Here is a 14,205-nt window from a genome sequence, read left to right on the forward strand (position 1 = left end):
ATTTATACTACTCCCAAATGTTCAGGCCATAAGCTTAGCAATTTTCAAAAGCTCTCTAGGTCAGGAAAAATTTCAGCAACATATTCTATAGAACTTTCCATAATCTAAGATACTTGGGACCAAACTATGTCTTCAAGGATACATCCATAATTCTATTAAAGGAACTGTTGTTAGGGCTCTGTGACACAGAACATTGCACCACAGAAACAAAAACCAAGAGACATCTGATACCTTCCATATAACCTTTGTTCTATCACTTGCTGTGAGAATTGGAGCAAGTCCCTTAAAATCTCTGGCTACCCCTCCACAACCCCAAGCTTAGAGTATTTCCAGCCAAGAAATCATGGTTAGTCTGAGAGCCTGATTTGATTTGAATGAGGTGCTTATTAATTATGTTTGGTCTTTGTTCTAGAACTTTTGAAATGTCCACTGGCACATTAGCCAGCAAGTCACTAAGGGCCCCTTGACAACTGCTAATCACGTCTCTGATTCTTTTTTCAGACCACAGTCTGCAGTGTGACAAAACGCCCAGATTTTGACGTCTCTGGCCAGTGGGAAGTGGTCACAATGCATGAAGGGAAGCAAAGCTCGGCCACCTTTGATGCGGTCATGGTCTGCACTGGTTATCTCACCACCCCGCATTTGCCACTGGACTCCTTTCCAGGTACACAGCGCGCGTTCTGCATATGGCCTTAAATGGTTTCCTGGGACCCATGCTGATCCTTGATTGGTCTGGGAATGAACCCCTATGGCTCCTCCAGTAAACACCTGTGAGGGAACAGTTTTCGTGATTGGCACTTCTTCTAACTAGCCCATGTCTTCAAACAACCAATGAGTATGGAAGAGAATGACGGGTAACTTAGTGAGCAGCTTTCTGTCCCTCAGGTTCCCTGTTCCTCCTTAAGTGACACCCGGCAACATGGGCCACTTGAACAAGCTGCTCACCTCAGCAGCATCTGCACAGTGCCAGAGCTGAGCTTAGAGGCCACAGAGGTCAACCTGTGAACAGAGGAAAGAGCAATTCCATTTTTTGTTTGTTTTATATGAGCCACAGCAATTGGCTAGATTAGGGGTTTATGGAAGTGGATCAATAAATAGTCAACAGAGAAAGGAACCTGGGGAGACAAGTCCAGACACCTTTGGGTCTTACTTTCTTTATTTAGCTTTTGCAATCATAATTCATGTCAATCTGTGCCAAATTTCAATTGGACTTCAACTGAAGGGAATAGAAAACACAATAGTTTGGTTTATTTCACCTGCAGTAAGCATTTAAGATGTTAAAACTCCTGGGCTGGGGTTCTGGCTCGGTGGTGGAGTGCTTGTGTCACATGTGTGAGGCACTGGGTTCGATTCTCAGCACTGCATATAAATAAATGATTAAAATAAAAGTCCATCGACAACTAAAATAATATTTCTTTAAAAAATGTTAAAACTCAGTCGAAGTCATCTCAATATGGTCTGGAGTAATCCCAAGACTCGTCTTAAACAATAATATTCTTCCAATGGTTCTGAATCTTCCCCAGAGACTTCTCAAGTCAGGTCCAATGAGGATAATGCATATTCTGAAAACTGCCATAGAACAGAATCACTGGATTAAAAGAACAAGTTCAGTCTTCTTCCCAGGCAGGAAATGGTGCTTCAGGTTGCAGGGTCTGAGTGTCCAACAGGCTTTGCTCTAACACACCCAATTATGGATGCTCTCCATCCACAAGACGAACACCTGCGAGTTCTCACCTGCAGAGCAAAGCCCCAACCAGCCACTCCTCTGATCTCTCAGGAAAGAGTGCCTGGCTTAAGGTTATCCAGAGAATCCAGAATTCCACAGCACAGGGGAAACTGGACTGATTCATCACCTTTGGTGAATTACACAAGGTGCTAGCATTATAGACGAGGACCCGACCACATGTGGTCTGCATTGAAGGTATGAAGACAGTGGAGGAATTAGTCTATGTATGACCTGGAGGGATACCAATACACATGTTCAGTGAAGTCGTGTGCCTCCCATGGTCTTAGATCTGCCCTAGAAGCCTCCTCAGGAGTCCTGTCAGAGTAGGATAAAGCACGCCCTGCCCGCACAGAGGCCGAATGTGCTCAGTTTGAACAGGATGAGCTTGGGACCCAGAAGGCATGAATTCTAAGCGACATAACTAACTAGAGCTTACCGTCTCTTACCTCCCACGGCTTCTTTCCTCCATAAACGGAGGACCGTGGATCACCCCACCCAATCCCATGTGGAGGCTCTGTGAGACTTAACCAGCCACTACCAATCTGAAATCCCCAGCTAAGGGCTGTCACAGAGCCTTTGAGCACCAGGAATCTGTGATCTGGATTGAAATGCAGCCCCCCAATCTCTACCGCCCCCTTCCTTCCTAACAGCAGGCGCCCTGGTCTGCACATACACCCTGGGGTGGTTGTGAACCCTAACAAAAAATGTGTCACCAGTTCTGGAGGAATCTCCAAAGGAGGTATTCCAAAAAGTCTTAGTGAAAATAATAGGTATCAAAATTAAAATAAATGCAGAATTTCCCCCAAATGACTTATTTTTATTCACTCAGCTACATACAGTCTGGTATTCACTAACACAGCCACATTCACCCAATATAAGTTCCCCCTCTATCCACGTTGAGGTAAGAAAGCAACTCAGCCATATGAATAGCCTACTCCGGGGAGAATCTAAGGTAACCCAAAGACTTCAGCTCTCCCTTCTCAGGGGTTCATGCTGGGTTTTTGTACTGAGTTAATATTTGAACTTGTTTGCATCCAGGCTATATTCTGTAAGCTTTGGACTGTGGTCAGGTTTTAACCAGGATTCAAGCTAGAATCCTAAGGGTTCAGGGTCACCTGGTCTTGACAAGGCCACTACTCACAAGCAGATACCTTTATCCCCCAGGAGAATCTCAGTATCTTATCAACTGGTTCTTTGTTCAGTTCAAATTACTTCTGATTGTGAAACATGGCCTTGAGAGAATTTTCAAAGAGTCTCCCTTTGCATTGGATGTCTCAATAAGTTTAGTCTGGCACTGACTGCCGAGATACAGCTAGCCCCAAAATCCTGGTGTCGGCCACAACCCAATTTTCTCTGGATGACTCAGCAAACTCAGGCCGAGTTACTGTCAGTCACCGAGGTGAACTACCAGTGAACTTCCCAAGCTCACATGGATCTTGGTGAATTTGTCTTATTTCCCCATTTCGTCTAGCACAGTGGCAGGCACATAGTGGAAGGCACACAGCCCATGTCCCCGAGTAGAGGCACTGGTTCACAGTTCCCTTTAGATTCTCTACTCCTGTCCGTTGGAGGTGAAAAGCTATGCAGCCTGCAAGAGTTGGGTATTAGTGAACAGAACGTCATCCGCTGACTTCCAACAGCCCTTAAACGTAAGGACTCCTGCTTAAAACATTTTTATAACATAATGCTGCAGCTCAGGAGTTGACCATCTTGTAGGTACAGCTCACGGCCCGTCTAATAACATGGAGTCATTCCCTGACGATATTTTACAAAGTCTTGAATTTGTATTTCAGATTTCCTCAAACTTGAATGCATTAGTAAAAATAACCTGAATTAACTGTCAAAACGGTGCTATCAACCGAAAAATATTAGTACTTTATTCACTGACCCTATAAATCTTCTATTTGACCTTGTTTTATCTCTAGGTATACATACTTTTAAAGGCCAGTACTTTCATAGCCGACAGTATAAATATCCAGACATGTTTAAGGATAAGAGAGTCCTTGTGGTTGGAATGGGAAATTCCGGCACAGACATTGCTGTGGAGGCCAGCCACCTGGCAAAGAAGGTACTGCTCTTGATGTGTCTTAGTGAAGAGCTTTGTCATAGGAGGCGTGTCTCAGGCTGCGTTTGACACCGTGACAGATGTTCAGGGAGCACAAAAGCCTAACACACAATAGACTTTTATTCAGTGTTCATAGTTTGTATTGAGTGTTCATGAATTTTACTGTGAAATCCAGTTGTCTTCTCTCCTCCAAAACCAGCTTCTCTGACCTGTCACACATGTCATTTCCCAGTCAACCAGCAAGAGCTCTGGGACACACCTCTTCTCCATCCAGTCCCGAAGTCAGGAGATCCTGGCAACTATTTCTGGCTAAGGTCTCCCACCTGCCCCATCTTTCCTTACTCGTTGCCACTCCCCCATGGGGGTCCATGCCCCTCCCCCAGTGGGCCCACTGCAGTGGAAATGTCACAGTTAGGAGATGGTGACTGCAGAAATTGTAACTGCTGATTGGGAGACTCTGCCAAGCACTGCACTAAACGCCTTCCACTGCGTGGCCACCTCATCACCAAAACAAGCCACTGAAGTGGGGCCACTGGTCCCCCTGCATGCATGAGAGGAGGCCAAGGGCTTGATGACCGATTCGCTGGCTGACAGATGGATTGATTGATTTGAAGGCGCTTAGGGTGAATTATCTGAAGAAAGGAAAAGGACCATCCCCCAGGCCCACCTGGTGTGGGTGTGACGTAGGGTTATTTCTGTGTCACTGACCATCTGGAAGTTTCTTTAATCAGAAAACATGCTTTGGCATACATCTTATCATCAGCAAAGAAACCCCCCTTAGCTTGGGTCACAATTCACATCCACTGAAAGGTCCCCTCTGATTCCGCGTCATGTCAGAGGCAGGGTCGTGCACAAGCCGTCAGAGCAGCCCTGGCCTGCAGCTCTCGCCGGCCATGTGCAGTGCCAGACGCCACACTCCGTGTCATAAAGTCAGACAAAAGCACTGGCGCTGTGGCTGTGGCCCTCGTGCCCCGTCAGGTGGGAGACGAGCACTGTTGAATCAGTTGTCTTGTACTAACAAAGTAAAGGATGAGTTAACCAATTGTGTGTGTGTGTGTGTTTGGAACAATTACACAGGAAATTACTTGTCCTGTAGGTACCAATACAACAACGAGCTTAGTGAACTGGGTGGTAAACTCAGCCAGCCAATCTGATAAAAAAAAAAAAAAGACTGATTGTATTACTGAATTTTACTGCCAGTAAAACCAGTAGTGTGTGGAGAAATTACCTTTGCAGACAGCCCTGATGGCTTCCACAGCCTGTTCTCATTGCAAACAAGTGGGATTAGTGCAGGTACCTGCGATCCCTGCCCAGCATCTTCCCATGTGGCACGCCGAGGTCCCCAGGTATCTCAAGCCTGGCAGACAATAATGCTTTAATACACTACATTTTCCAAAATTATCCCATTAGAATAACTTATAATTATATATTAGAATAACCTATAATTATAACTTATAATAACTTATAATTATATATTATAATAATAATAAAAGAGTGGTTAGAAGAGCCAAGACTATTTCGTTGGGTCTGGATTTTGAGGGTGACAGACACACGGTGCCTTTCAGGTCATGACCCATCTCGAATCTCTGATTGCTTCCAGGTGTTCCTCAGCACCACTGGAGGGGCATGGGTGATGAGCAGAATCTCGGACTCAGGGAACCCGTGGGACATGGTGTTCACAACACGATTTCAGAACATGTTCAGAAATGCTCTCCCAACTCCAATTGTGAGTTGGTTGCTGGCAAGAAAGATGAACAGCTGGTTCGATCATGTGAATTATGGCTTAGCACCAGACGACAGGTAAGATATAAGACAGATATAATCTATCTGTCCAGGGCTATCAGGGAGATGGGCTCTGAGTGGCATATGCAAGCCAGGCAAGGTCACAGCAACGCGACAACAAACCAAAACTGCATTTGATTCCCCTTGATAATAGTAGCTCCTAAGTGATTGGTGGGTGAATGGTGGACTGTGAACAGCTCTTTGAGGTAGGAGTTATCATTATCTCCTCATTACTGTGGGAAATGGAGGCTTAGCAAAATACAGTCACTTGCACTGATTGAGCAGTGAGTGGGCACTGGGGCCTCAGCAAGCTACATGGGCCTCCACAGCAGCAAATGGACTTTGTTCACAAAACAGCATACTTGCTTTGCTTCATTATGCTGGAAAAAATGGAATCCTTTGGCTGCCCTTCCTTGCCTCTCTCATGGCAGAGATGACCGTGATGTCAGTCTGTCTCTTCATTTACAACCTACAACTTATCCCCCAGCAAGAACCAAAAGTCTTACTTCTGTGTTCAGTAGGTTTACAGGGTGGAAAGCCACTACCAGCTGACACTGCAGCTGGAGATCCTGTCTGGTCTCCCTCCAGACCTCAGTCTGGACCAACATGAATGGGTGGTCCCAGTCACCACTGGGGGCCTGCAGCCCCTTCCTGGGCTTTCAACATGCCCTTCTCTCTATTGTCCCCACCACCACCACCACCCATTTCTTATCTCCACTCCCTGCCTCCAGGCATCTCAGGGGCTGGGACTCCTTCCACCACAAACTCTATCCATAGCACATACATAGAGCTATGGTATCTCCTCGCTTCAATGCAGGTTGTCCTTTGCCATATGTTCTTCATTCTACCCAATGACTTAAGGATGGCAAGTGTAAGTGTCCCACGTGTTGGTGAATAGAAGAAAGCCTATAGGTCCTAAATGGCTTGCCCAAGCTTTGTTAGATAGAAGCAGTTGGACAAGGAACCACCCTTATTACCATCATTTGCCTCCATTTCACCACACCATCTCGTCCTGTGCATTCACCATAAGCCAAAACAGCTTATGCAAGAGCAACTCACAAACTGCTCATTTTACGATCTCAGAGATACAGCCATAGAAGATGGCTCTCACCTGGTTCCTTTGAACACATGGGTTTTCCTTACACAACTGCTTTCTGGAAGAGAAGGGACTGGCTAGAGCTTCCAGCAGTGTTCCCAGGATACAGAGGCTCCCCTCCCAGCCCTGCAGCACTGGGAGATCTCTAGATGACAGGTGATTGCTGAACACTGAAGACAGTGAGGGTAAAGGGGCTGGGAACGCACTGGCTCCTCACAGGCTCCCAAACTCTAATCAGTTGTCAGCCTTGGACATCCCTGAATCCCCTCCCACCGAGGGAGCTTCCCCCAAGACTGGCACCTCTTGTCCAGCCCGGGAGAGGCCCCAACTGGAGAGTTAGGGGAGGAGGAGGGAGGCTAAGCTGTTTGGTCAGCACTCTCCCCTGCCTGTGCTTTGGTGCAGGGTGCAGTTAAGAGAGCCCGTGATCAACGACGACCTCCCGGGCTGCATCATCACTGGCAAGGTGCAGATCAAGCCCAGCATAAAAGAGGTGAAGGAAAACTCCGTGCTCTTCAGCAACACCCCAAAGGAGGAGCCCGTTGACATCATCGTCTTTGCCACTGGGTACACCTTTGCTTTCCCCTTCCTCGATGAATCTGTTGTGAAAGTTGAAGGTGGCCAGGCATCTCTGTACAAGTATGTCTTCCCTGCGCACCTGCAAAAGCCAACCCTGGCTGTGATTGGCCTCATCAAGCCCTTCGGCTCCATGATACCCACAGGAGAGGTACAAGCTCGATGGGTGGTCCAAGTCCTGAAAGGTGAGTGTGGGAAGCAGCAGGGCAGGTGACTTTGGACACTGGAGGTTTTGAAACCATTACCAGCTGACATTTAAAATGACAGCATCTTTAAAAGCAGGATCCATTCTATAGTTCCCTGGATTACCTGTCAGGGTGATTTGAACCATTTACCAGCACAAATGATACACTAGGTATCAAAAATATAAACTCCATCTTCCTGTTATTTTGACTGCATTGACAGGTTCAATTAAAATGTAAAAGTTTGGCCAACAGAGTGACAAGTCTGTACCCACTGTGATGTTCTGCTGCATTAAGTAGTGAGATGAAGGGGTGCCTGTGCTTTCTGAGGGTGACAGAATTGCCAGGAGCACAGCATCAGCTCAGGCAGAGGACGTTTTCTCCAGACCTGATGAGTTGCAGGGCACTGGACATGAAGGACGAGGGAGTAAAGCTCCCCTGTCCACCAGTGGGCACCAAAGTCAAACTGCATGGTCCTGTCTATCCACAGGTCTGCATACGTTGCCGCCACCTAGCGTCAGGATAGAGGAAGTGGAGAAAAGGAAACAGAACAAGCCCAGTGGGTGAGTGCACCGCATAGGCGCCTTTTCTGAATCACAGGGAAACTAGAGCAGAGAGGTGCAGTTACACTGGGGAAAAGAGGGGAGCTTCTGGAGTATCGGAGACTCGCGGGGTGGGGTCAGTAGAAGAGCTGGCCAAGGAAAGAGGAGCCTCAGCCCCGGGGTGCAAGCCAGCAGGCCCTTGCAGAATAAGCTGCTGGCTCAGAACCAGCACTGCGAAGACTCCACCCACAGTGTCCTGGCTCTTCCCACCAGGCAAATGCAGTGATAGCTGAGTCTAAAGAGGCAGAAGGAGGCGGCAGCTGTGTTCTAAGGTTATTATCCTGTTGTCTTTTTGTCTCCCCCACCACCATCTTCCTTTTACAAAGGTTCGGTTTGCACTACTGCAAGGCTTTACAATCGGATTACATTGAATACGTGGACGAGCTCCTGACCTATATCAATGCAAAGCCCAACCTCTTCTCTCTGCTCCTGACCGACCCACGCCTGGCCTTGGCCATCTTCTTTGGTCCCTGCTCACCATACCAGTTCCGCCTGACAGGCCCAGGAAAATGGCAAGGAGCCAGAAACACCATCCTGACACAGTGGGACCGAACCCTCAAGGCCACCAAAACTCGAACTGCACGAGAATCCCCGTCTTCCTTTGAAAGTCTGTTTAAACTCATTAGTTTGCTGGCTTTCCTTGTTGTTATTTTCCTGATTTTTCTATAAGGAAAAGATCTTCCAAAAGGCTCTTCCGATGCATAGAGTAGATTACAGCTTTTGACCCCTCCCTTACAGTGACACTGCCTTCACAGTTAGAAGCCACAGTTACATGCTGAAGGCCACCACCCTCCTCCCCAACTGGCTCCAGGGGAGGCTTTGATACTCCCGAGCCTCTCCCACCTGTTATGTCTAAAGCTAGAGGGTGATGCCCAAGACTTCTGTGCGCCTGAAGGCTCCGGGAAGTCCTGAAACATTTTAGGAAGAGAGCTATCCTGGGCAGCACACCTAGAGCCAGAGCTGTCCAGCAAAATCTGTTCCCAAAGACCTCACCCAAGAGCCCAGGCCCACCTCACAAAAGACTGCTTTGCACCCAAAGGATGCGTTTATGTGGCTGAATAAAGACAAAGAAAGAACCCTAGAAACTGGTCTTGAGTGGTCTTTTGTTCTTTTTTATGCAAAGGGCACTGCCTTTGCAACCAAATCCCACTGGAATCCATTAGAAAAAGAACTCAGCCAAGCAGCCTAGGGATGAGAGCTAGCAGGGACAGAAAAAGAGGAGCAAAAGCAAAGAGCCAGTCAGTGCTTTGCTAACCCAGCCTGCCCACCCCAGGGCTACAGCTGACGAGCATGTGATGCTGGTCAGAGAAGGCTTTGCCTTCCCTTGGCCTCATTAATGGGCTTGGATGACAAACCTCACCTCAGGATGACCAAAAGGTGGGAGACAGGTGGGCTGAAGGGGTAGGGCAGGATGGAGCAGGACACATTAGCAACCTTATAGCTCCCTATAGGGAGGGGCTATTCCTGGGACAGGTTACCTTGGAAGCAGGTTGTGGCGGGGGCAGGCTCTTGATAAGGGTGGAAGAAGGGGTCTCAAGGGATTAACATTTTAATCCCTCAGGGGACAGTCTCCAACTTCCCAGACTCACTCAAAATTGGCCTCCTCGATCCGACCTGACTCCATTTACCTATCTCCACTGACTGCCTGTCTGATTCTGGCTTCACTTCCAGCGCAGGAGCACCAAACAAGACCCGGTAAGCTCCCCACACCACTTCCACATGCTGTCTCACTTCTGGTGAGCCACGCCATGCCAGCAACCTCCAGAAGGGGACACCAGAAGCCTGCTCTGTTCTTCATTATGAAAACTCCTCTGCCCGCCTTTGAATCAGTAAGAGGGGTCCGGTGGAGCGTCAGAGGGAGAGACCACACAAGAGACTTACTCCATGCAATTGGCAAAAGGGGATTTATTGGGGATCCATTCCAGCGGGCTGGGGCTCCGTGCTTACTCAAGAAGGGAGAGCAGCCCAGAGCCCCGAGCAGAGGTTCAAACAGAGCTTAAGTACACTTTTTGGGGAGGGCAGGGGGGGGGCTTTGCATACATCAGAACAAATCATCATGAGGCGCGGGAAAATTGAACAAAAACTCTGAGACTTGATTGGCACATTCATTGGGGGGAACAGGTTGGGCGGGGGTGATTGGTCATTCCTAAGCTGGTTACACATTCAAACTGATTGGTTCTGGCCCTGTGACAAACTGCACAGGGCCCTAGGCTAAATGGCCAGTAGGGCTTTGTTTTAACTATCTCAGGAATCTGGGTGTAACAGTGGAACTTAATAATACCTAATCTTTTACATTCAAGTTTTCCAGCTTAGAAACTTACCCTTTCAAATCTATGCCAGACACTAGAGACAGGGGCCCGACATCTTGCTGAGCCAGGTCTGTCTTCATTGATTTCAACAGCACTAAAAAAAAAAGCATGCTATACAGGGGTAATTGTAATGTTGCACATCCTAAGATAAGAGTGCCAAGCATATACAACAGGAAGGAGCCTCTTTAATAAATGCGGCCAAGAAACTGGAAATCCTCATGCAAAAGAATGCCTTTTTCTTACACCATACAGAAACATCGACTAAAACAGGTTAAATAATTAAATGTAAACATGGGTTAGAAGACTTACTATTGCTAAAATATCCACACTTCCCAAAGCAATCTACGTGCAAACAGCCAACTTCTCATTATATCCTTCTTGACATTTGTTTTGGCAATGAAATTTGGGCTGTGACACTGTATTAGCCAACTTTGGCATCACTGTAACCAAAATACCTGAAAGAATGAGTTAGAGGAGGATACGTGTTGAGGGCCATTGCCAAGTAGGAATGACGCATCGAAATTTCCTTGCCAGCATACCCCATGTTAAATGGACTTGCTTTGGAATTTCACTGTTGACATTGCATGTAAGGTGACCTTGCTCAAGGACCAGGGCGGATCCCGGTTTAGAGCTGATCAGGTTTGAGGAAGTTTCCCGCTCCTTGGCTCCTTGAGTTTAAGGCGTTCCCGGTTTAATACAATATGGATTTTAGGGAAGTTGGAGGTTGAAGATTATTGCTGCTAGGAATAGGGTGTTCCTGCTGCTTGTTCCCCTTGAGTTCTCGTGAGATTAAAATGGGATTTGGAAAAAAAGCCTCCTGGAGTAGGTGAATTGGGCGGGCAGATTTTGGATTTCTCCTGAACGTGTGTGGAGGCCAGGGTGAGTTCGGGAATAAAGAATTGCTGTTTGAATCTACAAAGCTGTGAGTGGCTCGTGATTCAGTGCCAAGCCGAGACATTGGCAGATACGTTTATCTGAGGCTCATGGTTTCAGAGGTCTCAGTCCATAGATGGCTGACTCCATTGCTCTGGGCCCAAAGCAAAACAGCAAACATGGGGAAAGGACCCAGTAGAGGAGCTGCTCAGCTCATGGTGGGGTCAGGAAGCACAGGTGGGAAGGGTCGCAGGGAAGATGCACCTCCAGAAGCCAAGCTGGGCATAGCCTCAGGACAGCCCCCAGTGACCACCTCCTCAGCCATGCCCCACCTGTCTACAGGTACCACCACCTGTCTACAGGTACCACCAGTCAGCCCATTCGAACTAGGACGGGTTGATCAGGTGACAGCACTCACAGACCAGTCATTTCACCTCTGAGCATTCCTGCATGAGCAGGAGCTTTTAGGAAACACCTCACTTCCAAACCATAACAGGTACCAAAAGAACAGGCAGCAAAAGCAAAGCCAGACAAGTGGAACTCCACCACAGTACACGTCCTGCATACTGCAAAGGAAAGGCATCCTGTGGGAGGGAGAAAGACCGCGAACCACATATCTGAGAAGAGGTCAGAAGTCAAAACCAAATAATTGATTCTAAAATTGGCAAAGGACTTAACATTCTCCAAATAAAACACACAAATGACCAAGAGGTAAAGGTGTTCAACACCACTAATTGTTAGGTAATGCAATTAAAACCACAAGGATTTATCACCCCACACCTGACAGGATAGCTATTATCATAAACAAAGCTATGCACACCAGGAAGGACGAGAAGATGGCCATGCTCTTGGTAGGAATACAAAATGGTGTGTTATTACGGAAAACAGTGTGAAAAGTCCTCAAAAAATCAAAAGTATGATGGTATATGATGCACCAATCTCATTTTGGGGTGTACATGCAAGAAAACTGAAACCAGGGTCTCACACCTCCACTCTCCCCGTCCTTGTAGCATTGTTCACAATAGCTAAATATGGTGAACAAATGCCCATCAACAGATGAATGGTTAAAGAAAATGTGAAATATACACACCATAGAACATTATTAAGCCTGAAAAAAGGAAATTCTGCCTTAAGTAGGAGATGGATGAGCTGGGAGAAGATTATACTATGCAAAATCGGCTAGTCGCACACAGACACAGCATGATTCTACTCACATAAACTATCTAACATAGTTGAATTCATAGAAGCAGAGAGAAGGGCAGTTGGCAGGGGCTGAGAGTGGGAGGGAATGGAGAGTGGTCAGACTCTTTCAAAATGAAAGATGAAAAAGCTCAGGAGATCAGCTATAGAACACACAGGTAACTAATAATACAGCATTGTCCTGTTCCTTGCTTATACCTCTCCACTTGTCTCTGGCTGAAGAGCTTTCTAAGGCTTAATCGCAGGCCACACTTAATCAGTAAGGGTCCAGAAGTGTACACCAGACAATTTTAGGTGCAGCCAGATTTGGGAAGAACCAATTTACACGTTGCAATCCAAGACCCTCCGCATGGTGCAGTTTTGCTTCCTGTCCCGTCACCTTCCCCAAGGTTGCTCCCATGCCTCTCCCCCTCACCCCCGCGCTCTGGGAATGCCGAGGAGCTGGCAGCTCGCCAGGTGCATGGACCTTTGTGCGTTCTCAGGGGGTTCCTTTTCTGCCCTAGAACAGCAGCCACCCAGGAAGTTGTCCTCGGCCAGATGCCCTCCCTTGTCCCACGCCATAGCTCTTGTGTGTTCCTATACCAAGGCATTTGCTGTGCAGTGTTAAAAGGATTTGTTTAGGTTTCTCTCTGTGCCCCCAGGTCCCAGCACAGGTGTCCAGTGACCTGGACTCGGTCAACAGAAATGTTGCAGAGTTGAACCCCAGAGGCGGGGGGAATCACCTGCCCAGGAGGGTGAGAGCTGCCCCCGTGCCCGGGAGAAGCCTTTAGTGGGCACCTCTGCAGGGCTGTAGGAGGGCAAGCTGCCCACTCACCTTTGAAAACGCGTGTCGCCCAGCGTGCCTGCAGCTCAACGGTCGGGAAGATGGACCCCAGGGGCTGGATGAGACCCATGCACGCGAGGGTGGCCTTCTCCAGCTGCGGGGGGAACATGTGTTTATACAGCGAGACCCTGCCGTCCTCCACCTTGACCAGGGACTCTTCCAGGAAGGGGAAAGCGAAGGTGTATCCTGTGGCGAAGACAATGACATCGATGTCCTCTTCTACCGTCTCATCCTCAAAAATGGCAGCGGTCTCGGTGAGCCCCGTCACCCTGGGTTTCACCTTGACAGCTCCGTAGAGTATGCGGCTCGGGAGGTCATCATTGAGGACCGGTTCCTTCAGGAGGTACCTGGGACACACAGAGAAAACACTCAGGACGACCTTTCACGGAGCCACCTTGGGCCCCCTGGGCATTTGGGGTGGTAGCTCTGAAAACAAAGGGGTTTCTCAGGTATCCTCGACTCTAACCTGACTTCATTCTCAGTCCCCAGATCCCTCCCTTCAATAAAGAAAGGACAGCATGTAGGTGAAGGGAGTAAAAGAGAAGGCCCCCTCCCCAGGGCTTAGACACAGCCAGCACTCGGTCAATCCCGGGAGGGCTGGGCACCATGTCCAATCGGTGCTTCTGAGTTTTTTGTTATCAGCTTCATTTTGCCTTTTCATTTAATTCCCACCTGATCAGAAGAAAGGAAGAGAAAACTTCACTTGATTAGTAATGAAACCTGCTGGGGGATCCGTGTGAGAGTCAACATGTAAGATAGGTCTGGGGACATCGGTTGATCCTGAGTATCTTTGTGGTAACGGGATGGTGGACTGAACTATTTCTGGAGTTCTATTTTTTTCTTTATGTAGATCTGAGAACCATTTCCTTTTTTCTTTTTTAAAGTGCGACAGCACATGCACTTGTGTCAGGCCTCAGTACAGCAGTTTCCTGGAGTTTATTAAGAACTAAAGATCTATTTTTTTTTTAATGGAA

The 14,205-nt window shown here is 47.8% G+C and overlaps 2 protein-coding genes across 6 annotated transcripts in view; one reads left to right on the forward strand and one right to left on the reverse strand.

Moving 5' to 3' along the window:
* Positions 1 to 9,111, forward strand: part of LOC101969732 (flavin-containing monooxygenase 1) — a 22,619-nt gene extending 13,508 nt beyond the window's left edge. For both annotated transcript variants that reach the window (XM_040277752.2, XM_078022298.1), the window contains exons 4-9: positions 502 to 664; positions 3,652 to 3,794; positions 5,392 to 5,591; positions 7,072 to 7,427; positions 7,915 to 7,987; positions 8,353 to 9,111. In XM_040277752.2, the coding sequence (XP_040133686.2) occupies positions 502 to 664; positions 3,652 to 3,794; positions 5,392 to 5,591; positions 7,072 to 7,427; positions 7,915 to 7,987; positions 8,353 to 8,695 (1,278 nt within the window). In that variant the 3' untranslated portion in view covers positions 8,696 to 9,111. The remainder of the gene's footprint in view (positions 1 to 501; positions 665 to 3,651; positions 3,795 to 5,391; positions 5,592 to 7,071; positions 7,428 to 7,914; positions 7,988 to 8,352) is intronic.
* The window catches only part of LOC101969167 (dimethylaniline monooxygenase [N-oxide-forming] 2-like), a 41,954-nt gene that overhangs the window by 12,023 nt on the left and 15,726 nt on the right, over positions 1 to 14,205 (reverse strand). Inside the window, exons 5-7 of one of the 4 annotated variants that reach the window (XM_078022303.1) lie at positions 13,512 to 13,578; positions 13,223 to 13,417; positions 9,912 to 10,446 (exon numbers count right to left, since the gene is read on the reverse strand). In XM_078022303.1, the coding sequence (XP_077878429.1) occupies positions 10,336 to 10,446; positions 13,223 to 13,417; positions 13,512 to 13,578 (373 nt within the window). In that variant the 3' untranslated portion in view covers positions 9,912 to 10,335. Of the gene's footprint in view, positions 1 to 9,911; positions 10,447 to 13,222; positions 13,579 to 14,205 lie in introns of those variants that run through there. The other 3 variants (XM_078022302.1, XM_040278553.2, XM_078022301.1) reach the window with 3 other exon arrangements.

This window comes from Ictidomys tridecemlineatus, chromosome 10 (genome assembly GCF_052094955.1).
Source record: "Ictidomys tridecemlineatus isolate mIctTri1 chromosome 10, mIctTri1.hap1, whole genome shotgun sequence".
Classification (NCBI taxonomy): Eukaryota; Metazoa; Chordata; class Mammalia; order Rodentia; family Sciuridae; genus Ictidomys; species Ictidomys tridecemlineatus.